The sequence below is a fragment of the Rhinolophus hipposideros genome, assembly GCF_964194185.1.
Source record: "Rhinolophus hipposideros genome assembly, chromosome: 26".
Classification (NCBI taxonomy): Eukaryota; Metazoa; Chordata; class Mammalia; order Chiroptera; family Rhinolophidae; genus Rhinolophus; species Rhinolophus hipposideros.
The window spans coordinates 21,286,177-21,309,886 of NC_138072.1; the positions used below are offsets into that span (position 1 = coordinate 21,286,177).

The 23,710-nt window shown below is 37.8% G+C and overlaps 1 protein-coding gene across 4 annotated transcripts in view; it reads right to left on the bottom strand.

Annotated features, from left to right (window-relative positions):
• Positions 1 to 23,710, bottom strand: part of RYR2 (ryanodine receptor 2) — a 567,940-nt gene that overhangs the window by 299,427 nt on the left and 244,803 nt on the right. For all 4 annotated transcript variants that reach the window (XM_081039034.1, XM_081039033.1, XM_081039032.1 and 1 more), the window contains exons 9-11: positions 18,500 to 18,599; positions 17,754 to 17,850; positions 2,780 to 2,854 (exon numbers count right to left, since the gene is read on the bottom strand). In XM_081039034.1, the coding sequence (XP_080895160.1) occupies positions 2,780 to 2,854; positions 17,754 to 17,850; positions 18,500 to 18,599 (272 nt within the window). The remainder of the gene's footprint in view (positions 1 to 2,779; positions 2,855 to 17,753; positions 17,851 to 18,499; positions 18,600 to 23,710) is intronic.

Here is a 23,710-nt window from a genome sequence, read left to right on the forward strand (position 1 = left end):
TTTGTAACATATAAGAAAGCAAAATTCGAAGTACACATAATTCATATTTTTAATTGCAACAATCATTTCCATTACAGAAACTAACATATATCCTACTTAAAAGTTCTTACAACATTGCATTAAAATAAAATACAGGAACATGTTTCGTATTACATTTAACTCCTAAAATTAAAACTTGCCTAATTAAAATGTTCATGATACTGAAAAGTTTTTGACAACATTAAATTTATTTGTATAAGTATGCAATATAAACATATAACAACTGGGCTACCTGAATTATCATAAATATATAGTTTGGGACCTCATTGGAGAAAAAGAAAACATAGACTCTCCCAAATATTATAAACATTGACCTCTGGAAATAAAGGTCTGTTATAAACATAAGTAGAATCTTTGACTATCATTTCCTAAGTATTAATATAAGGAAAAATGAGTAATTATGTGGCCACTGCATATAATAAGAAATGTAAATTAAATGCAATCTAATTTGTACATTTAAAATAAAGCCAAAATAGCTGAAAAATTCAACAGAACCTGAAAAAGAATCTTTAAAAGAATGGAATCCATTACCTATGAGCCTCCTGGAGACCGGAAGGTGAAAAGGCTCACGAAGTAGAATAAAAACATCTCTTTAATCTTTTAAATGGGTGACAAACTACCTTCTCTGCCTTCTGCTGCCACGTCCCCTGCCAACCCTGGATATTGGGAGACAGTCAGCATACAAACACTGTTGGTGAAGTGCCCCTGGCAGCTCTGGCTGGACATGACAGCAGCTCCTCTCTATGCAGCTGCCATGGAATTCAAAGTGAAAGCCAGCGCCACACTTTCTATTTCAAACTTCAAATCTCGGGCAACACAGGAGAAACAGAAAGCTGTGCCGAGCCATTCGGTTTATGTAATTACAGGTCATCAACAATATTGTTGACAATAAATATGAAGACCTGTCAGGATCTCTCATCCCCTTTTTTCTTTATTTTTAATCTACAAATTGACATGATTTAGGGCCTCACTTGCTCAAAAAAAAAAAAAAATCCATTGCTTTAAGCACACAATCGTGAAGGGCAGGTGTATTTACAAATTTGAAAACATCTGGAATCTGGTTCCAAGACAACAAAACCTCTAAACTTCACTTTAGTTGACTGTTTCTAGAATTAGCTGTAATTTTTATAATATACAAGGTAAAGGAAATACATACATATTATATGTAATATATAAATATATATTTAGGGAACACACACACACATATACATATGTGTGTGTGTGTATGTGTGTGTGTGTGTGTGTGTGTTCCTTTTCCCTAAATTCGCTAAATTCTCTTAATAATTTATGAAGCACATAAAAGCTATGAATTTTCTTTCTTTGGCTTTATAATTTTGTCTCTTCTTTTTCCATCTCATTAAGAGACATATTTCCAATAAAATTTTACCTTTAGTTCAATGTTTATCTAAAGTTTAATATTTAGGTGGATTTAATCAACTATGCATTTATATAGAAGAAACATGATATTATCAATTAATAATTAAAGGGGTTAATACAGAAGAACTTTTTAAAGTTAGACATACTATCATAGGAAATATAAAAAATAAATTTAATTTACATACATATTTTTGTTGCATAGGAGTATGACAGAGCGAGCAAGTAAAGTTTTTCAATCATAAAAAGTATGATTGGGATAAAATTTTGTCATTGGAGAGTAACAGAAATATTATTTCAATCAGAAAGACAAATAACATATAATTTTTACTATTAAAAAAGACCACATCCAACTTTTTTTAAATAAGTAAAAATGGGTATTAAATCACAGCAGTACTTAGAGTCAATGATAGACTTTTTAAACGTCACTACTTATAATACACTGTAAGTTATATTCTATGCATCTATTTAAAGTGATGTGAAAAGTTCTATGTCAAACCTTACCATGTTCAAGAATATACAAAATTTTTTTAAATTATTGTATGGGATATGCAAGCAAAAATAACTGACGAGCACTTAACTACTTTAATCATTAGATAAGCATTAATCTCAAAATACTAGGCCTACAAAGATAGTTACTCTATAGGAAGGTAGTTGTTTACACTCAGACATGGAATCTATAATCCTAAATCAAGAATTTTTTTATAAGTGTAATATAATAGAGAATAAATACATTGAAAACATACTGCTTTTCAGGCAAAGGACTGAACCTTATAATCATTTTTTTAAAATCTACTTTAATTCTATGAAAGATAGTTCAAAACAATATTTTTATTGCAATGACTCCGCGTTACAATCCAGATTTCTTACTCCATTATCGAGCTATTTGTAAGTAAAGATAATGACTGCTACTAATGATCTTGTACTACCGTTCATGTTCAGGTTTCTTCTGTTTGGCAGGTGGCTTTAGACGGTTAAATCCAGAGTCTACCAAACCTGAAATGTGGGGCAAGCTTGCAGTCTGTCCTGTCTCCAAACGTCATATCACTGTGTCCTAGCAGCACTATCTGCCAGGAGACGCACAGACTGAGGTGAGATGATGTTACAAAAACAAATGAGGCAAAAGACAAAAGCAGATTGTACACAATGATTTGCCTACCACCTGAATTTAGGCTCATAAGGAAAGATAAGCAATGGTAGGTAGATAAGCAAAGGGGATAAAGGAGAGAGAAACTCTCCACCACTCTCTCAGTGTTTCATTTGCATGTCTGTTGTAGTTGTGAGCATGACCATTTCACAGAAAGCCCAAGTCAAAAGCGCTCAAAAGGTTTTATACACGTAGGCTGCATGTAGGTGGTCTACTTACGCAACTCTTAGCGTCTCTAGTCTCCACAGAGAACGCGCGTGAACAGCCACAGCACCACCTTCGTAATGAACAGTTCTGTCAGAAAAAGAAAGAGCCCAATTTTAACATGTTTCATTCTTGGACTCTACTTTTCAAGGTAATTAAAAGGAAAAAGCAAATGGAAAGCCTTGGATAAACAGATAAAGTCATACTTTTTGGAGGAGACAATATAGCTGAAAATAAAAACAACGAAAAAAGAATAACAGAGATCAACATAAATTGGCCCTAAATAAACACTTGATTTAAACATATTCTCTTATCATTTTCCTCTAATCCCATTCAATCCCTCTCCCTCCCCCGTGCTATATCTGCCCTGCCCATCCCCATGCCCCGAATACAATCACCATTCTCATTTAATTAACTTGAATCCATAAAAGTACTCAACTATGAGTTTATGTGTAGTTTAATATATTATTATTTCAACACATACATGTAATTATTGGCAGTTCTAACTTATGTTCTAAATATTTAAAACGTTTTAAATATAAGAATACATTAATTGTAATGTTTTAGTATAACAATCTGAAAAAAATGCTAAAAGATAGAAAAGCATAAATTTTACCAGCAATATAAATATCAACAATCAGTCCCTAAACACAAACAAAAATTTATTTGAATGTGCATCACACATACCCAAATTTCAAAGCTCTCATAATAACAATTTCCTAATGCGCCAGATGTGATGCTAAGAATTTACATACATTACCCAAACTGACCTCTGTGCCAACCCTTGAGACTGTTTTAAAGAAACTGAGGCTTAGGCACCACTCTGTTTCTTTCCTAAGACCTCGCTATCATCTGCTCTACTGGATCTTTCATCTTCACACACATAACCATGTCCTGTCTCAAACACAATGTCTGGCCATATTTTCATCTCCAACTCCCCTCTTCTCTCCCTCATTATCACCTCCTTTCAGTGCACTCCAATCTCACTTCCAGACTCATTTCTCCACTGAAACAGATTTTGCTAAGGCCACTAAGTGACCTACAGTGTCCCAAATCCAATGGACTTTTAACACTGTGAAACCCCTACTCTCTTGACAGTTTTTCTAACACCATTCTCACCTGCTTTTCTTTTTACCTACTTAGATACACCTTCCCGTTCATTTTTTATTGAGGAACTCTCCATGTACATACACAAAAGCAGAGAGAGTATTACAATAAACCCTCATACGCCCAGCACACAGCTTTAACAATGCCAACATAGGACCAATCACGTTTCACTTATCCATTCAGAGTTCAAATTTTCCCAACTATCTCCAAGCATGTCTTTTCTTTTGCTTTTTCAAATCAAGATCCAAACAAAGCACAAATTGAGGAGGTGTCTTAAATGTCTCTTATTCTGCCTTTTCTTTTTTTCCTTTTTACCATTTATTTGCTGGGAAAGAAAATCTGCGTCATTTTTCTGGTATACTTTCTACATTCTGGATTTTATTGTCCACCTCCTCATAGTGTTTTTAACATTGACCTCTAAATTGATAGGTAGATTTAGAAATCTAGGAGCTTCTTCAGGTTGAAGTCTGAAAACTGGCGTTTTATACTTTCTGTTATACCACCTCACGAGGTAAAATGACTACTTGTCTATCTTTTTATGTTAAAATTGATCAGTAGTTTCAAGACCACCTGATCCACCCACTATAATCTAAAGGTTTTAGGTACGCCAATGACCAGCATGCACAGCAGTGATTTTCAGCTGTGGCTGTGAATATGATCATGTGGACAACTTTGAGAAACCCTCATGCTGTGTCCTCACCAATGGCCCATTACATCAAATCTAGAGTTGAGATTTTGTTTTAATTAAAGTTTTTTGGAGTGACAATTGTAAGGTTACATAGGTTTCAAATATACAATTCTGTAATACATCGTCTATATACCACATTGTGTGTTCACCACCCAGAGTCAGTTCTCCTTCCATCATTATATATTTGATCCCGTTTACCCTCATCTTCCAACCCCCACCCCCTTATCCTCTGCTAACTGTTAAACTATTGTCTGTGTCTATGAGTTTCTGTTTCTTTGTCTTGTTCTTTTGTTGCTTGCAATTTTATATCCCACACAGGAGTGATTTTTTTAACTACTCTCCAGCTGGTTGTAACGGGGAGCCCAGGTTTGAAACCATGGTCTCGACCAGGTTCTAAACAGCAGCAGTATTGTTATTCTATGTTGCTGGTGGGCATCCTGTGCCCTGGAGAACAAGTGCACACACCTGGCCTGCACCCTCTCAATGTCAACAGGAGCGACCCCCTGCCCACTACCCAGTTATGACAACAAAAAATGTTTCTGGACATTGCCAAATGTCCCCCAATGTCAAATCACTGATACAGATCAGTGGTTCTCAGTGTTTAGTATTAGAATCATCAGGCGGGCTAGTTAAAATATAGATTGCCTCTCCCCCAGAGTTTCCAATTTAGTAGACCTGGGGTGAGGCCCGAGAATTTGTATTTCTAACAAGTTCCCAGGTGAGGCTGACACAGCTGGTCCACATTCAGAGAACCACAGGGCTAGAACCATTATTTTATTAGGACAGTGATTCTTAACATTGGTTGTATGTTAGAATGACTGTACCTGGAAAGCTTTTTAAAACTCCAATGCACAGACATTTCTCAGACCAATTAATTCAGAACCTCTGTGTATTTATTTGAACAATAATGAATGACAAAATATAGATGTAATGTTTGTGCACATGCGTGTATACATACAAAGATAGAAATACTCCAATGCACAGACATTTCTCAGACCAATTAATTCAGAACCTCTGTGTATTTATTTGAACAATAATGAATGACAAAATATAGATGTAATGTTTGTGCACATGCGTGTATACATACAAAGATAGAAATACACAAATAGGCATTTTTAATCAATCAGACCTTTAATAAAGATCTTGTACTTGGCCACAAGGGAATTTTTATCAGATTTTTTTTTTAAGTAAACCTATTCACTCATTACATTTTCTGATCATAACCAACCAGTAAAATTTGGAAATAAATACCAAAAAGATAAAATGAATAACAACTTGGAAAATGAAGAGACTCTCCTAAGTGATTCATGGGTCAAAGAGGAAATAAAAATTATACCCCATCTACAGAATAACACTTCATAACAATCTGTGATTCATAGGCAAACTTTAAAAATTTTTAGCCTGCAATTGCTTAATTTTTAAAGAAGAGTTATTGAAAACAAAGGAACTAGAGTTGTCTAAAAGAGATTAAATAGAGAACAAAATAAACCAAGAAACTATAAAAAGAGGAAGAGGTTCTATGACATGTTATTAAAATAAAGAAGCTGCAAGCATGTAAATGATATACATTTTCTGTACAACCAAAAATCATTATAAATCTGTCACATATATGTGTATATGTACATATGCAGATATAGTATCTGCAGGAGCATGCGGTAAGTTGTCAAATAATGAACACCAGGCTATGAATATTAATTACTTAAGGAAAGGTGTGTAGGTATTAAGCTTGAAGATTAAATAAAATGGACAGTAAGATACAAATAGCATAAATAATATGTTTATGTGAAATGAATATATTATACATAATAAAGTATATGGAGAATTACTCAAATGTTTTACTCTCATAACTTTTCCTTTATTGATTGAATTTGACAATGTTCTATAATTATTTATATTAGAAATCTAATGATATTTTTAATTTGGGGGGAAATATTTCAAAGAGCAAATACAAAGTCAGAAAGAAAGTCAGATCCTCCTTCCTACCTGCAATATTTTTAGCTTTATCTGGTTGACTTTCTTGAATATTTGTCTGGAAGGACATCTGCCTTTAATCATTTCTCTTTATTGTTTTTCAAATGCTTCACTGGCAGGTGCTGAGAATCTGAGGATTGCTTACACTTCTTTGTTGCCGATTGGGGAATCTGTGCTATTCTACAGAATTACCCACAAAAATACATGGCACATGCAGAACATCAATGGGTGTCTGTCTAATCAAGTCTTCATGGGCCATTTCAGACTAAAAATTGACATCACAACCTCAGGATCCTGAATACAATAAGAATTACACCTGTCCTATGAAGGGATCATCCCTTTCCCCCGCAACGCATCTCAAGTATCAAGTCCAAGTCCAGGAAAACGACTGTATTCAAGACCAACTAGTTTACCAAATGGTTTTAGAGCCCAAATTTAAACTTACACAACTAAACAATCGTCTTCACAGCAAGTGCCCTTACCAACAGGAAGACTGAAAAGGGAGAAAGAGTCTCTGAGAAATGAAAAAAGACACCCAGCAAGCGTCCGGGAGCTCATCACCACAGGAGATTTCAGCGCAAATGGCAGCAAAAGATGCAAAAATTCAAGTGGAGGCCAATGGCTATGAAAACACAAAAGCACCTGTGCCGCTCTGCATTTACTGAAGAATTTTTTTACAATGAGACAGATAATAAGAAAATGGGTTAAAATAACTAGAAATTAATATTATTTGTAACAAAAATTTTTTAAAGGATCTCCCACCTGATAAATCAGAAAAAAATCCGTCATTGTAATTTCACTGTTGTGCAGGGACTCAGCTCCCGCACCCCGCACAAGAACGCAGGATATGGCGAGGCCAAAAAGGAACACCCACAGAGCCATGGATAGGGGGTTCATACCAGTATATTCTCACTGACAGCTGGGTTGGAGACACAGGAAGCAGGCTCCACACGATGCGCAATCCGCCGACCGCTTCTCTGCCAACCAACCAACCCCACTAGCACAGCCACGGCAGTTATATTAATGGCTAATGGCTAACAGGTAACAGCTGATGGCCAACTGGTTACAGCTGATGGCCATCTGCTACCTGAGCCAGCACCTTTCCACGTGAGGCCAAGAGTCTGGAAACTGCTCTCTGAGACCCTGTCCCCACATTTACCAAATAGAAATATTTAAAATTGGTACACCTAACAAACAACAATATGTTTCTTGCTGAACAGTCCTTTGAAAATCCCAGGCTTCAGGCTTAAAGTAATGTCTACATAACACATTATCCCCCAATAAAATACACTTCATTAAGGAATTCATATTTCACGCTGATCACATAAAACTGCCTGAAGAGTCTCTTTAAGGTTATTCTTTTAATAAGGACAAATTCTTCCTATTATGTCATCAATTCCACTTCTCATAGGTATTAAAATATTGTCCATTGAAACAAAAGTAGTGAGCTATATTTGCATTTTCAGCTATAAAATACAATTTAAGTCTCATCTCAATTGTCAAACCACTCATTTCTCAGTAGAAAAAGTGCCCCTTGCCAAGATAGCTCATCTTCAGAATCTGAGGCCCAGAAAAAAGTAGCATACTAATAAAAGCACAAGTCCTTACAAGTTCTACGCGGCCTGACAGTGTGGCAGATATTGGCATACATTTACATGAAAATTTTACAGGACACACAATTCCAATCAGCGGGCTTTAGCAAAGAATCATAAAACACATTATTAATAAAAGATCCATCGCTGCAAAGAGAACCCTCCACCCGCGAGGAAAGCCATGGCCCACGGGCACCTTCACTCGAGGACACCACAGGTGTGAGCTCCCATCTTTTGCAAAGCTCCCAGAAGTCATAAACCACTCTCACATTTCGTTGGCATTAACTTTCTGAAGATGTCACTTCCTTGTGTGAATTTGTGTAAAGTTACTTAACTTCTCTGTGCCTCATTTCTTCATATGTAAAAATGAAGCTAATTTTCACCGGGTTATTGTGAGGAAGGAACAGATGACATAATCCATGCCAAACACATGTAAGAGCACGTGCACAGCAAATATTAGTGCTGAGGGTGTGAATGATGATGGCTCTGGTGTTTTGTTCAATCCTTTCAGATGGGGAGTTAAGGATGCAATACTGTTTGTTGAACTGACGATAGTATCATATACTTGTTTATATTCAAAGTCCTAAATTATAAAGTTGCTTGGGACAACATAAGTAGGAAATGAAGTTGTAACTCAGACTGCCTCCTTGCTAGCCTCTTCTTACTATACAATGGCCTGGTCCTAGCATATTTTCAGCCATGATCTAGGTACTGTTTTTGCTTCCAGCAGTTTTATGTATCAAGGAAAGTGAATTATTTTTATGTATCTCTGCAGTCTTAAAATTCACAAACAAATAATGTAATTATGGAAACTGATAGGTCCCGAGATCTGCAGTTAGCAGCTGGAGACCCAGGAGAGCTGATGGTGTAAGATCCAGTCCAACGAGTGACAGCTGTGAGACCCCCCAAAAGAGCTGATGTTTCAGTTTCAGTCCAAAGGCAGACAATAAGTAATGTTGCAGCTCAAAGGCAGCCAGATAAGAGGAGTTGCCTCTGATTCACGGAAGAGTCAGTCTTTTTATTCTATTTAAGACTCTACTAGATTAGATGAGGCCCATCCACATTGGGGTAGGGCAATCTGCTTTACTCAGTCTATCATTTTTAATGCTAAATTCACCCAAAGACACTCTCACAAAAATACCCAGAATAATGTTTGACCAAGTATCTGGGAACTCCGTAGCCCAGGCAAGTTGACAACATAAAATTAAATATCACAATAACTAATTGAGAGAAAATCCAACTTCTGTATCTTGAATCATATTTCTAAGTCTAGAATTAATATCCACATTATGAGTGATTTATTTTTTTTCTCCCAAGGGAATAATAGATAAATTCAAAGTGTTTTGGAGCACTTATCTCATCTCAAAAAACTTCAGTGAAATATAAGCACCAGAATTGTCTTTTACCCGAATTAGAAAAAGAAACAACTGGGGCCTTTTCACTCTACCTGTTTCTTCAACAAAAAGAAGCTGTAAAAATGTTAGTATATTATTTTAACACTGACAGTTTACAGTGTTGATTATTACTGCAATACCACAGATACAGTTTTCTTTCTCCAAATACTTTCTTTTTTTTATATAACATTTATCATATGACTTTAAAGCAATGTGGGGTGTTGGTATTTGAGTTCTACCTTTTCATGCAATGTGGTTTCATTTTTGTCCAGAGAGAGGCTAGAGTATGTAACAAAAGCTGAACATCAAAATAGGGAACAACAACAATAAAAAGCAATTTAATCAGTCACATCAAATTTGATGATGAATCAATTACACAAATTAAAAATAGAGAAGGTTACCAGACTCAAGATTGCCTTGCCAATTCAAATGCTTATGACATGTTTATATAAAATGCAGTAGAGACAAAAATAGTCTTATCAATGTATTTTTGTTACTGTAATACAGGGCAGTAAAATAATATCATAGAATTTTTCATTTTTCCAAACTTAACGTTCAATGAATGCATGATGGATGACAGAAGAATTCAATTCCCCTTTGAAAAACGTTTTATAAACATAAAAATCAGTTTTTTTTTAATCTTAATGAAATAGATTAAAAAGGTCAATTGGTTTCCATAAAAGTATCACTATTTTTTATCTCAAAAGAAACGTTCTGCTCGAATGTAAGTATGTAGCGAAAATAATTTTCTCCTATTTAAAATATCATTGAACATACATAAAATCCATCACAGCAACAGGCTAAGGAATAAAAATCATAATTTCATATCAGTAAATGCAAAAAGCATTTGACAAAATCCAACATCCATTCATGATAAAACCTCCCAGTAAACTAGGAAGAGAGGGGAACTTCCTCAACTTGACAAAGATTACCAACGAAAAAAATAGAGAGCTAACATCAGACTTAACAGTGAGAAGCTAAATGCTTTCTCCCTAAGACCGGGCTGCTTTACTTGTGGTTCATCGTTGCTTCTGGGTTGTAGGTCTTGAGATCCCTTCTAACGAGGCTCTTCTTCGGTGGGTCCTGTATTAAGTACCATGTGGGTCCACGTCCACCTCATGATTGGTCCAGCAGCTCTGTTCCCCTTCACAGCACCTCAGCCAGGGCAGTCCCAAGGTGAGAAGGGGCTCAGATTCTAGATACCAGAGCAGGGGCTCTGCCCCAGGGAGTGACTTGAAGTCAAGGTGCTCCCAATATAGAGGGCTCTTAGCCGAGGATGTGGGACTCACTGGCCGCACAATCATTTTGTACTTACTCAGGTTGGTATGCTGATTTAGTAACGTGGCTTTTCTTCCCTTCCCTGAATTACCAGCAGATAACCAGCTGTCAGGTGTCACCAAAATAATACAAATGGGGGCCCTCTACCTTTCTGAGTTAGCCAGAGTGCTTGTCAACACATGCTTCTATCTCATTGTTCTCCTTACACAGGCCAGACTCCTGCCTGGCCCGATCTGCCTCAGCGGAACACTGGTGAGCATGTTCTCTACAGTCTAATTTTGTAAAGGACGGTGACTGGCCTCTCCCGGATTAACACCACTTCTTTCTGAATGTGGTGGGGTGGAGGTCTTAACAGACTGCCATTTCCTTAAAGACTGGCTGGCTCTCGTTCATTTGTACACCCGACACACACCCAAATGCCTACAACACACGAGTCCCTCAACAAGTATTAAGAAATTCAGTGGAAGTGATTGAAAAGTAGACTTGGGTTTAAAAGGTTATTTCAGAATGAAATGGTGAGTTTTCGTTTACACGCTTCACAATAGAATCACCTCCTCTGAAGTGCCTAGTAGAGTGTTTGGCAAAACAGCTGAGTCAGGGTACGTCCTAAAGCAAGCTGTCAGGACTCTCAGAAAGCAACAGAGAAAACACGAAGTGTGTGCCTAAAAAGCACAGAAGGTAGCACTACTCTCTACTGGGAGGGGGCCTGTGATGATATTTCTACTCGAGTTGCTGCAGAAGGGGAAGCAGGTATGTTTTGAGATGACACACCTGTATAAAATGTAAATGAATCATCTTGGATTCAAAACACTGTAATATCCTTACACTCTAAACCAGGGGTGTCAAAACTGCAGCCCGCGGGCCAACTGCAGTCCGCAATCCATTGTTAATTGACCCGCAGCAAATTCCAAAAATATATTTAGTTTATTAAATATACCAGGTAAGGCAATACGGACTTCACCTCGAGTGAGTGGCCCAGCTGTTTGTGTATTTTACCACATATGGCTCTTGGTAAAAAAAGTTGAAAAAAGTTTGGACACCCCTGCTTTAAACCAATAGCAAAAGAATCAAATAAATAGGACTAGAGAAGAAAAATGACAAACTATCTGTTGTGACTTTTACTTTTCACTCCATGCAGAATACAGTATAACCACAAAGGTATTTGGAAATGAAGACGAAGTTTTTTGGTTTGTTTTTTTTTTTTTCCCTGAAAGCTATTGTTGCTTACATCTAGATTAAGTTAATAAGCTATGGAAATGTAGACAAGTAAAAAATGGTCTTAAATTTTCACTGAGAAACTAACTGGGGGATTGTTCTTTTTTTCTTAATGTTAATTCTTAATTGTTCAGTTTACTCACTTTAAGTGCACCAAACATGTCAATTGCTTTTTCATTTTTGACCCAGTGGCTCCAATTCCTGTGAATAGTTGTAATCCTTTGCCGTCAAAGCCTGTTTCTGAAATCAGTGCCTCCTGGCCTGATCATTCCTTGACGGCATGGCCCCTACCCAAGTCAGGCTGCTGGATGACAGCAGGCAGAAGCAGGCCCTGTGCTCTCCGCAAGCAGCAGCCAGAGAGGCATAAGTTTGGGGGAACACTGAATCTCCTTCAATGGAGACGAAGCAAAGAAGAGAAAATCACTCTCCTTCATGAGCTGAATCGCACCTAAACTGTTGAGCAAATCCATCCTACTCCCAGATCCATCCGGAAAAGGTATACACAGGACATGGCAGGGAAGAGAAGAAAGAAAAGCCTGATGTGGTAACTTCATCCTTGACCACCTTGGAGCACAGTGGGGCAGGGGCTGAGCACACACAAATCCTGCAAGGATGTTAGTCATCTGGATGTACAGACAGAAGCCATGCATCTGTAAGCCAGACTGAGAGACGTTTAACGCATCATTTCCCAGGCCATCGCATGCCTTAGCAACTACTTACAGCTAAAGCTCATAAAACTATCACAATATCAAAAGAGCCATAGAGGCAAAAATATTGTCATGTATACATACAGCAAGGCTTTTGCCTGCTGAGTCACATTCTGAAAAGCAAATATAGCATTTATTTCCAGAGATTGTCAGAATCGATGACTTCATTGTCCTGCATTTGAAACTAATAAGACAGAAAAATATGTGCCAAGAGTAATGCCTGATAAGGTGGAAACAGAACAACCTCTCTCTTCTGATACCTCTCCCCTCTCCGTGCTGCCCTCTCCCCTCTGCTCACTGCCTTCTCCCCTCTGCCCTCTCCCCTCTGCTCACTGCCATCTCCCCTCTGCCCACTCCCCTCTCCTCTGCCCTCTCCCCTCTGCCCTCTACCTTCTCCCTTTTCCCCTCTCTCTCAAAACATAAGCAAACATGAACACTCTCCATTTCCTTCTCTCCTTTGTTTTTCTCTATAGCTCTTATCACCCAGTGTAATTTATCTATGCGTACATGGGTACGAGTGCACATATAAATAAGCACATTTATGTTTTTGTCACATATTCCCTCTAGAATGCAAAGTCCTTGAGAAAAGAGTTTATATCTTTTTATATATTACTATAACCTCAGCACCTACAACATGATAGTCATTCCACAAATTTGTATTGAATGAATAAAACTACTTATGAGCTACAGGGCAAAATCTGTTTTAACATACAAACAATGCTTCCAAAAAAAATGTTCCCCAATACTTGTTTCCAAATCGCAGATGTTACAAAATAATTCCAAGTGATATTCCCCTAATTAAAATGGCATCCTCCATACTTAATTCAGATGGCGCACCTTTAATCCAGAAGTTAAGTGGGTGCACATTTTATTACAGCCACATAGAAATGGACGGAAGTAATAAGATGTTATCTAGAGACAGAACCTAGAATACGATATACTTCCCATAGAAAATAGTTCATGCTTGAAATAAAAATTGGTAATCAAGTTTCAAGCCTCCAGAATGAAAGCTTATTTTTAAAGCAATAATTGAAACACTGTCTTGCGTCTGACATGCACCATAACCTGTTTCTGCCTAGTTTATTCTTTCTCACTATCTGAGTGTAAGAACTAAGAAATCGCAGTTCTAAAGTTAATGCTCAATTTGCCACTGCCTTTCAGCCAGCTGCTCACAAAGTCTATAGATCACGTTTTACTACTTTTATTGTTGTTTACACAAGTTGTATACCCGTAATTTTTGAGCCATATGTCTTCCTAGAAAAATCTCAAGAAACTTAAAACAATGATGATGCTGTATTTCAGGAGCACGTCAGAACTCAATCCGTCAAAGGAATATGAGCAGGAAGTGTAGGGGGAAAATATATTTAAACTTTGGTAAGTGTCATTCTCCAATTTAATTCCACTTAATTAAATGACACTATATGCTCTTCATTCTAAGAGGGTTTTTTTTTTAATACCATGAGAATGCAAAGGTAATCACATACACATTCAAATCCCTCGTGAAGAGGAAGTTAAAGATAACTCCATCGGTATCTAGAATTATAGAGCCCATCACTGAACTGCATTTTCCACCTCTACGATCATGATTACGTATATTCAATAATTGTCAGTGGAACAAGGACCTGGGCAGATGGACAAATCCATTTAGGAATACAGCATTTATGACCAAACGGTTCCTAAATTATTCAGAAGCAAGTGTCACTCTGGCCATCTCCTTAATCATTTCCACTTAATTTCTTACAACAAACCTGATTTGACTTTAGTATTTAATTTAATAAAAGAATATTATTAATGAATACAGCCAGATCATAATTACAGGAAAGATTGATGAGGAAAAAGAGTATTTCCCTGGAACTGGTCCACCATTCAAATCACTGTCCAAAAGTCAAATTATATTTATTTTTTTTAGATGAATCAAAATATATTTTTAGGTTATTATTACATGTTCCTCCCCAGGATTATGTTGTCCTGTCCCTTCCCTGAGTTCCCTGAGGCACTGAAATGACTTAGGGTGAGGACAGAGGGAGGTAAAGAGATCTCTACACAAGGATAGTAACGAGATTTGAAATAACAAAGTGTTCTATAAACATAAAACTGAAGGAATTATTTGTATCCTTATATGAAAATAATTGCTCAGTCTCAACTCTCCTTTCTTAAGCAACACACTTAGGCTCCTGCTGCCTCTTTCTGACTCATTTTCGCCCTTAAGTCATGATCTGATGTCCATTTTAATCCAATTTCACCCATGTAAACATGCTGTTCAAAGGGCACAAAGGTTTATGTTCTTACTAACATCACGGCCTAGAAAAAGAGCTGCAACATGTTGATCTAAGTGCATATTGAGATTAATGTGACACAGAAATTATCAACATCAAATCAAGACTAATATCAGGAGGGGGACAGTCTTCAACATGTATGCAACCGGAAAGTGGGCCCCGAACAATACAAAAATACCTTTAAAATTTCCCCTTGTTTTCTCAGCAATAACAACCAGCCATCTAAAGGATTAACAGGTCGTCTGCCTTGTCAGTGCCACAGTCAATGACACACTGATTTAATGTGCGGGTCCTCTAAAGCCCAGCAGGGGTAGACAACTGTAGTCATTGCCAGTGAGCTTGGTTGAGGAAATCTGGGATCTATCTGACACTGAATACGCTCATTTGAAAATAAAAACATCCAATTAGTAAACGAAAGTGACGCTCATCCATCCCTCACTCCCTGAAGAAGCATGAGGAGAACTTGCTCACCACTCTGTATGCTCAGTTCAAAAGAACAGAGGGTTTTCTTAGAGATTCCAAGTTTCCACTCTACCATACTTTCACCCACATGCCCAGGGTCCATCCAAGTTTTCCATATCTGACTAAACACTGCTCTTCTGTCTAAATAATAATGATAACAACAATAATAAAAATATGTTGATCTCTTAATAGGCATCAAGTTTTTACACGTTCTCATTGAATGTTCACAACATCCGATGAGGCAGCCAGTAATATTTACATTTTGGCATTTTACAGAGAAGAAAAACAATGTTTAAAGAAATTAAGTCACTTGTACAAGTCACATGACTAGTAAGTGGCAGAGCCCACTGCCTTACCTACACATCTCTACATGTTTATAGAAAGAGACAAGGGGCTGTAAGAACCTCTCGTCTAAGTGTTTCATTTAACAAATCAGAGACTAAAGACCCAAAAGACTATGGCAGGACCGCTTTTTGTCCTGAGTCTACAGAAATATATCACAGCATTTAACACATGGACGCCCCAATCCTTTGCTTCCATGACTAATGGCCCTGGGTTCTCCACTTACCTACTATTCTCTCTCTTGCAGAGTGTTCACCCACACACATCCTAAAGGTCCTGTCTATCTAGGACGCCCATTCCTTCAGCTCTCCCCTGAGCACTTGTGATTTGTCTAAATTGAAGCCTCAAAATTCCAGTTTCCAACTAGCTGTCCCATAGACCCCTATACTCACCCATGTTCAACATTTAAGTCAATGCTTCATACCAAATGTCTACTTCCTCTAATCCTTGCCACCCTCTGTCTCAGCTCCAGTGGGAACCATCAGACTGTCTTTGATGTGACACCTTCTCCTACAGCCCGCACCTCGTTCATCCCTAAGCCAGTCAACCTGACCCAAAATGTCTTGGGTCTGGGCGGTCCACTGTGATCTGAAGGCCACTGTCCAGGTTAAGTTCCTCATTTTCTCTCACATGAATGATGACAACAGCTGTTTCCATGATTCAAATTCTTCCCACCTCTAATCTAATCTCCTCTCACCCATCAGTGCTATTCTCTTGAAAGAGATCTGACCATTCCATCCCCAAGCCCACACACCTTCCCAGCTACCTCAGAGTAAAAAAGCCAGCCTGGGGCATGGCACTAAGGCCACTCCCTCTTCCCCAGTTCTCACCTTGCTTCCATCCTGTCCTTTGTCACTCTGGAATCACCCCTATTCCCAGAATGCACTGCCATCCTCTATGCTTAGTCTTCTGTTTGTAATTAATTCCTCCAAACAACTGCCTTTTGAATTCCCTCTCATCTTTTATGCAAATCCTATCAACACCATCAGCAGCTTCTTCCTAATCTACTAAAAGTAGCATTTTTACTTTAGGGAATTTTCCCAGGCTCTGCATTTCACTCTCCACCATAAGCCAGGTTTGCCTGGGGTAAGACTAGTACCTAGGCCTCACAGAGACTTTTCATAAGGTTATTATAAATAAACAGCTCATTAATGATTACTAACTTTCTAAATTTTCCCTACAGCTTTCTCTAAATTACAAAAATAAATCTTTATTAAAATAATACTTAAATGTATATGCTAATATTACGAGAAATGTGCCCCAAAAACTTAGACATAATAAACCACCCAGACAACATCTTCTCTCACCATAATCTCTTATCTATGTATTCAACTTACTATATTCAACCATTAATTCATGAGGCAAAGAAGAACATTCAAATCACCCTAAACATTTTTGTGTTTTTATATTATTTGTGCACTTTCCCCAAGGATCCAGACACATCGCTCTTGGCATAACACCCAACAATAGTAACATGAGAGAGGAATTATAATCACAGGAAGTATTCGGGAAAGTGGTCAATTCCATTATTTATGTCAAGAAACAGGAGGTAATAGAAAAAAGTCCTCAACTTTTGTAGAATTTGAGAACTCTGCCTTGGAAACCGAATTTGAGACTAAAAGTTCCAGAAAGAGAATGAATCAAAACTAATAAACATTTAATGAAGTTTTAAATAGTTTAGTTTAATGTATTCATTCTTCTCACTCAATTTATTTAATTCAAGGCTTCTTACCTTGTTTTAATTATACAAAAACTTTCAGCAATTCTATCGTGAGGTAATAAAAACATAACATGAGAAAAAACTTCTAAGGAGGCCAACAAGTGGGTCACCTCGGGGGGCAAACACTAGTGACCCACTTTCTGTTACACTCATGGCCTGAACAGATGTATCCTTAATTTAAAAACTTATATCAAGGTGAGGAAATGGAGGGCTCCAGGCACTGGGCCAAGTACAAACCTCCTCTGCTCTTCACCGTGCTCTCCTGAAGGGACCGTGAGGCATTCGTCCATGTGTCCGTGCAGCAACCTGAGGACGTCACCACCAATCAGATACCCTGAAAGGATTGAAGCTCAGTCACAATTGAACTTTCATGGACAGATCATCTGGTTCTATCCTCTATTTTCATAGACAGAGAGACAGAAGTCCAGCGAAGCTTAAGTCCCAGGCCCAAATACAGAGATGGATGGTGCTGCCTGCCTGCCGCCTCTGAGCCCCGGGTCCCCAAGTCCCACTAGGAAACATGACCTCGGCCCCGTAAAAGCCCCCATTAAACATACAAGCATGGACAGGCTCAGATTCGAACCTCCACTAATGACTGACCAGACAAATCCAGTAGTTCCCAGGAACCCTGATACACAACCACTGCTGTAACCCCGCTTTAAACCACCCACCCTGGGTGATGAGAACTCCTGAAGTTAAGTACCCTGGGGCCAAAACGTTGGAGAAAACAACCCCTAGAAATCTAGCACATAAAACACACACAAATAAGAGAAAGCTGACGATAGCGTAAAATAAGGAAAGATAATTCTTAAAACAAACTTCACTTTTAAATAGCAATTTAAATGGCAGTCTCCAATAGCATGCATCAACGTTACAGAATAGTTTGACACAAAAAGCTGCCATGGACAGTCAGCTCATTGTCACAATTCCAAAGGTGATGGCCAAGTCAAGGGCAAGCCCTTTAGCTGGAGTGGAGTTTTTACCTTGGGCTGCTTCACTTCCTGAGCTGATAGGGGCCACGCTCCAGAGAGTCTGCTGGAAAGCGGCATCCACGTGTAAGCTGCCATTGCCATAAGACAAGTGCTGTGTGGGAGTAAAAGAGGCATCATTTCCGGCTGCTGGTGAGTCTTAAACCCTACATGCTCCTGGAAACTCAAACCGAACATCGCCGATTTGGATGTACACAGAGAACGTCTATTTCAACCTGGTTACTCAAAAATGAAGTGACTAGTAGAAAAAAATTAGGGTTCCTATGTGACTTCAGGCATATTCCAGTATCATTCGAAGAGTTACTAACTTAAGCCACTAATCAGAAAACACACAAACAAATGTACAAAAATAAATGTGTTTGTTAAAATCGACTATTTTGTTTTAAGCCTTATTGGTGGACAAAACTGTACAGATCGTGGGCACCTACAATTACAATTATTATAAATTTTCTACATGTCACACTGGGACAGTGTTTTGACAATGAAATAGGTAAAATCTACAGGACCAATGTTTTACAGGGGCCTTTAGGTACTTTTATCTGCAATTTGATACAATAGCCATTAGGTGGAGATATTTCCAAATAGGTATCTAAAACCAGGACTACACATTTCCTCCAAAACAGATCTACAAATTTCAGATGTTCCTTCTTAAAAATAAAAATATATGAAATAATATCATATTTCATATCTTTTAGAGCCATAATCTAGGAGTTCTCAAATGATATGCAAAGTAAAACAAAATTAGGTAACCACTCTAGAATTTTAATGCCAAATGTCTGTATGATTTTACTGATCGTCATCTGCTGCCCCTAGAATTTCAAACACACATAGAACCACCACCGGTTTCCTTGGAGTCGTCTCAGTAAACATCACCAACATTCCTGTAATGTTTCTGGAACACTTTTCCAAAGCTGATGACAGCCTCAGCTTTCAAAGACTAGAATTCTACCTAAACCTCCCAGAAGCCCCGCCCCCCTAGTTAGATGACAGGCATCACAGCAGGAACCCATCACTCTGGCTTATTTTCGAGGCCTTTCAAAGGGAGGGGGAGAGGGGAGCTCCTTTACCTAAATATACTCTTCACAAGTCACCAGCAAAAACAGGTTTCACTATCTTTCTCTTAAAAACAAAAAAAGAAATGTGTGACATTTGACCTCTATGAGCTATCTTATTAACAACTTTTCCAATCAGTAAGATTAAAAGTTTACCGGTTGATGCTCATATTTAGCAATAATTACTTCTGACTTCCTCCTCATTGCAATGAGCTGTCTGCTTTCTTACCACCTCTTCCACTCCTCAGCCTGTCCTTCGTATGCAATCCCAGCTGAGATTCCTTTATTGTTAAAATCCTTTCACTATTTACAAATAAATCATATGCCTTCTGCCTCCACAAACAAGAAAAATATATCTTCCTTCATAGAAACTATCACACAATGTAATTTAGGGTAGTTTTCTTTCTCCCTCTTGTGACCTGTCTGACTCAGGTTCACAGCAATAACCCTGGCATCTGACAGTTATTAAATAAACAGGTATGTGGAGAAGCCAAACCTGTAACATCAACGTAGCATAAACCTAAATAAATATTTCAGCTATTCCATAAATACACCTATTTCAATGACCTGAGCCAAAATAGCGCACACACGTGCACACACACACGCACGCACACACACCTCTATAAAAACCATATGGATTTTACCAAACCATGAACAGATGATTCAAAACACCAATGTTATAGTTGTACTTTTGAATTCAAGTAAAATCTCATGCCATATTATGATAAATAGATTATCATCCTTTGTTAATTCATCATGGTTCACTGAATATACTACATATAAAGCATTGTGCTAGAACACACTCCCTACCCCGAGGGTGCCTATAATTGAGAAGGGAAAGTGAAGTATATACACAAAATGCTACAAGTCAGTATTAAAAACGATAGGTGAATTGTAATCAAAGTGCTGCAGAAAGTGAGAAAAGAGAACATTGTAGCCAGCCTAACTGGAACAGAGACCATCTTACTGGGGCTAGAGGGCAGGTGGCATTTCCATAGGTGACAAGGGACCCCATGACATGGGAAGAGGGCTTGTGGAGCCAGTAGGATCATTTGGTCTAGGCCTCACATTTACATATTTAGAGACATTGTCCCCAGATTTGTCTGTCCATACACTGGATCTGGGTGAGTGCATTGATCATGCTAATGTGTGAAGTGTGAATATTTAAAACATACCAACAGTTTTGTAAACCAGTGTGGAGATTGTCATTTTTAATAGATCAGAAACCATGTAATTGGAACTGGCCTGGGCCTCCCTGGCCTTCTAAGAGGCTCTGACAAAGGGAACGGTATGATAGAGAGAAGAGTGCACACAACAGGGCAGCGATATGGGGACACAGAGGACAGCGGAGAGTTTGTCTTTGACACAGAGCGAGAGACAGGTCTGCAGGCGCCAGGTCACAGGCTCATACTTTAGGCAATAAGGAGTGACTGTAGAGAAAAAAATAACAAACATGATGGAACATGAAATTATGAAGATTTCCATCTGTGGGAGCAAGTCCAAAAGTGTCCGTAAGAACATATTATACCATAAAAAGTACCTAAACAATGTCCTCGCCTCTCAAGAAAATATTCTCTGGGCATAACCATTTTGAATGCTTCTATTATATGTAGTTTTTGCTCAAACAGCAAAGGGAAATCAAAGTAAAAACAAGATCATATCAGGCCTGTGGTATTAAGTATTCAGAATGCAGAAATGTTTCAATGCATTAATTGAAACTAAGATGAGTTGCCCTTAAAGCAAAAGAAGAGTTCTCAGAGGTTGGAAGCCAAGTGAGCCTCAGGCTGACCTACGCTCCGGAATTCCCACAAAAAACGGGAGCGTTGACCCACCTGCAGCCATGCTGGGCTTCTGGGCAGCACCTGCTCCCCACTCACCTTGAACCTTATGTTAGTGACTCTCAAGTTCTAATCCTCACACGAGTCCTCTGAGGATCTTATCCAAAACTGCAGATTCGGATTTGGGATGGAGTGGGGAGGGAAGGGGTACACCAAGGCTGCTGGTCCAAAACAGTGTGTTGAATAACAAGACATTATATGACAGAAAGCACAGATCTCAGAGGTTGAGAACATATTATAAACCACCTCTCAAGACTTCTTAACCTAGACTGCATTTTGACACTTCAAGTTCCCTTTGTAAACCTGTGTATCTATTTTATGCATTTGAAAACATAATGACAAGGGCTCAGTAATCTTTATCAGACAGCCAAAGAGATTCATGGCACAAAAAATGTTCAGAATATCCTAATTCAACCATTCTTTGATGCATGTATTTCTCTCTTATTAAGTGGCAGGCACTTGGGCTCTTGTGATGCAACATCCTGAATAAATTAGCTGGTGACAGGGACACAAGTAACTAAGACATGTCACCCCTTGGGCTTCATTGCTTTTTCTTCTGAGGAAAAAATGAGGGGCCTAGAATAGATGCTCTTTTCAAATGTAACATTCTATGACTCTATCACCCGAGCAGAGAGGAAAAAAGGCTCAAGGCAAATCAATCAAAACTACGTTGGTTGATACAAAAATAGATTGAAAATATATATGACCCTCTTTTTATTTATCAATATTTTTGTGCAACTTGAAGCAACTTAGCAATTTATTATTCAATCAAAACACCTTGTATTTCTTATCAGAAATTCAGAGGTGGGTTGGAGAGAGGTAAATTTTTATGAACCCTAAAATAGCTTTCATTGAAGAATTTTTCATCGCTCTTTAGATTGTAGAGTTCTATTTTTTCCTAATTTACTTTCAGACACTTGTTCATTTGGTAATGTTTTCATGGATCTTGAAATCTCTGTCTGTTTCTATAGGTGACCTAATCAATAAAAAATTTTTAAAAAAATCAATGTCTGCAATGCAAGCAATTCAATTTACACACGAAAATGTCTGTGCTACTGAAGAAATTTACATTTGACAAGTGAAAATTGTTTTGTATGCTTTACCTTATTTTGTTTCATATGAAATAGATTTGCTGAAAGTTAGTAATACCTACTTGGCCATACTTTATGTATTACAAATAGTATATTTCTTATCAGTGTACATCACAGTGATTCAATATTTATATAAATTACTAAATGATCATTATAAAGTCTAGTTACAATCTGTCACCATGCAAAAGTATTATGGTATTATTGACTATTCCCTATGCTATGCATTATATCACCAGGACTAATTTATCTTATATCTGGAAGCTTGTACCTCTTAATCCCCGTCACCTATTTTGCCAAACCCTTCCCCATTTGGTAACCATACAGTTTGTTTCCTGTATCTATGAGACTGTTTATTTTGTTTGTTCATTTGTTTTGTTTTTCAGATTCCACATAAGTAAAATCACACAGTATGTATCTTTCTCTGTCTGACTTATTTCACGGAGCATAATACCCTCTGGGTCTATCCATGTTGTCGTAAATGGCAAGATTTCATTATTTTTTATGGCTAAACAATATTCCGTGTGTGTGTGTGTGTGTGTGTACGTATGTGTCATATATTCTTTATCCATTCACCTGTCAATGGACACTTAGGTTGCTTCTATATCTTGGCTATTGTAAATCATTCTGCAGTGAACACAAAGGTTCATATATCTCTTCAAATTAGTGTTTTTGTTTTCTTTGGGTAAGTACTCAGAAGTGGAATTTCTGGATCATATGGTAGTTTTGTTTTAAATTTTTTGAGGAACCCCCATACTGTGTTCCATAATGGGTGCACCATACTCCCTGATTTCAAACTATACTCCAAGGCCATAGTAATCAAAACCACATGGTACTGGCATGAAAACAGACATATAGATCAAGCAACAGTATAGAGAGCCCAGAAATAAACCTATGCATATATGGTCAATTTACCTATGACAAAGGAAGCAGGATTATACAATGGGATAAAGACAGTCTCTTCAATAAATGGTGTTGTGAAAACTGAACAGCTACACACAAAAGAATGAAACTAGACAACGTACAAAAATAAATTCAAAATAGATGAAAGACTTGAATGTAAGAACTGAAATTATAAAACTCCTAGAGGAAAACATAGGTTGTGAGCTCTTCAACATCACTCTTAGCAATATTGTTTTTGACTAGTCTCCTTAGGGAAGGGCAAAGAAAGCAAAAATAAACAAATGGGACTACATCAAACTAACAAGCATTTGCACAGTGAAGGAA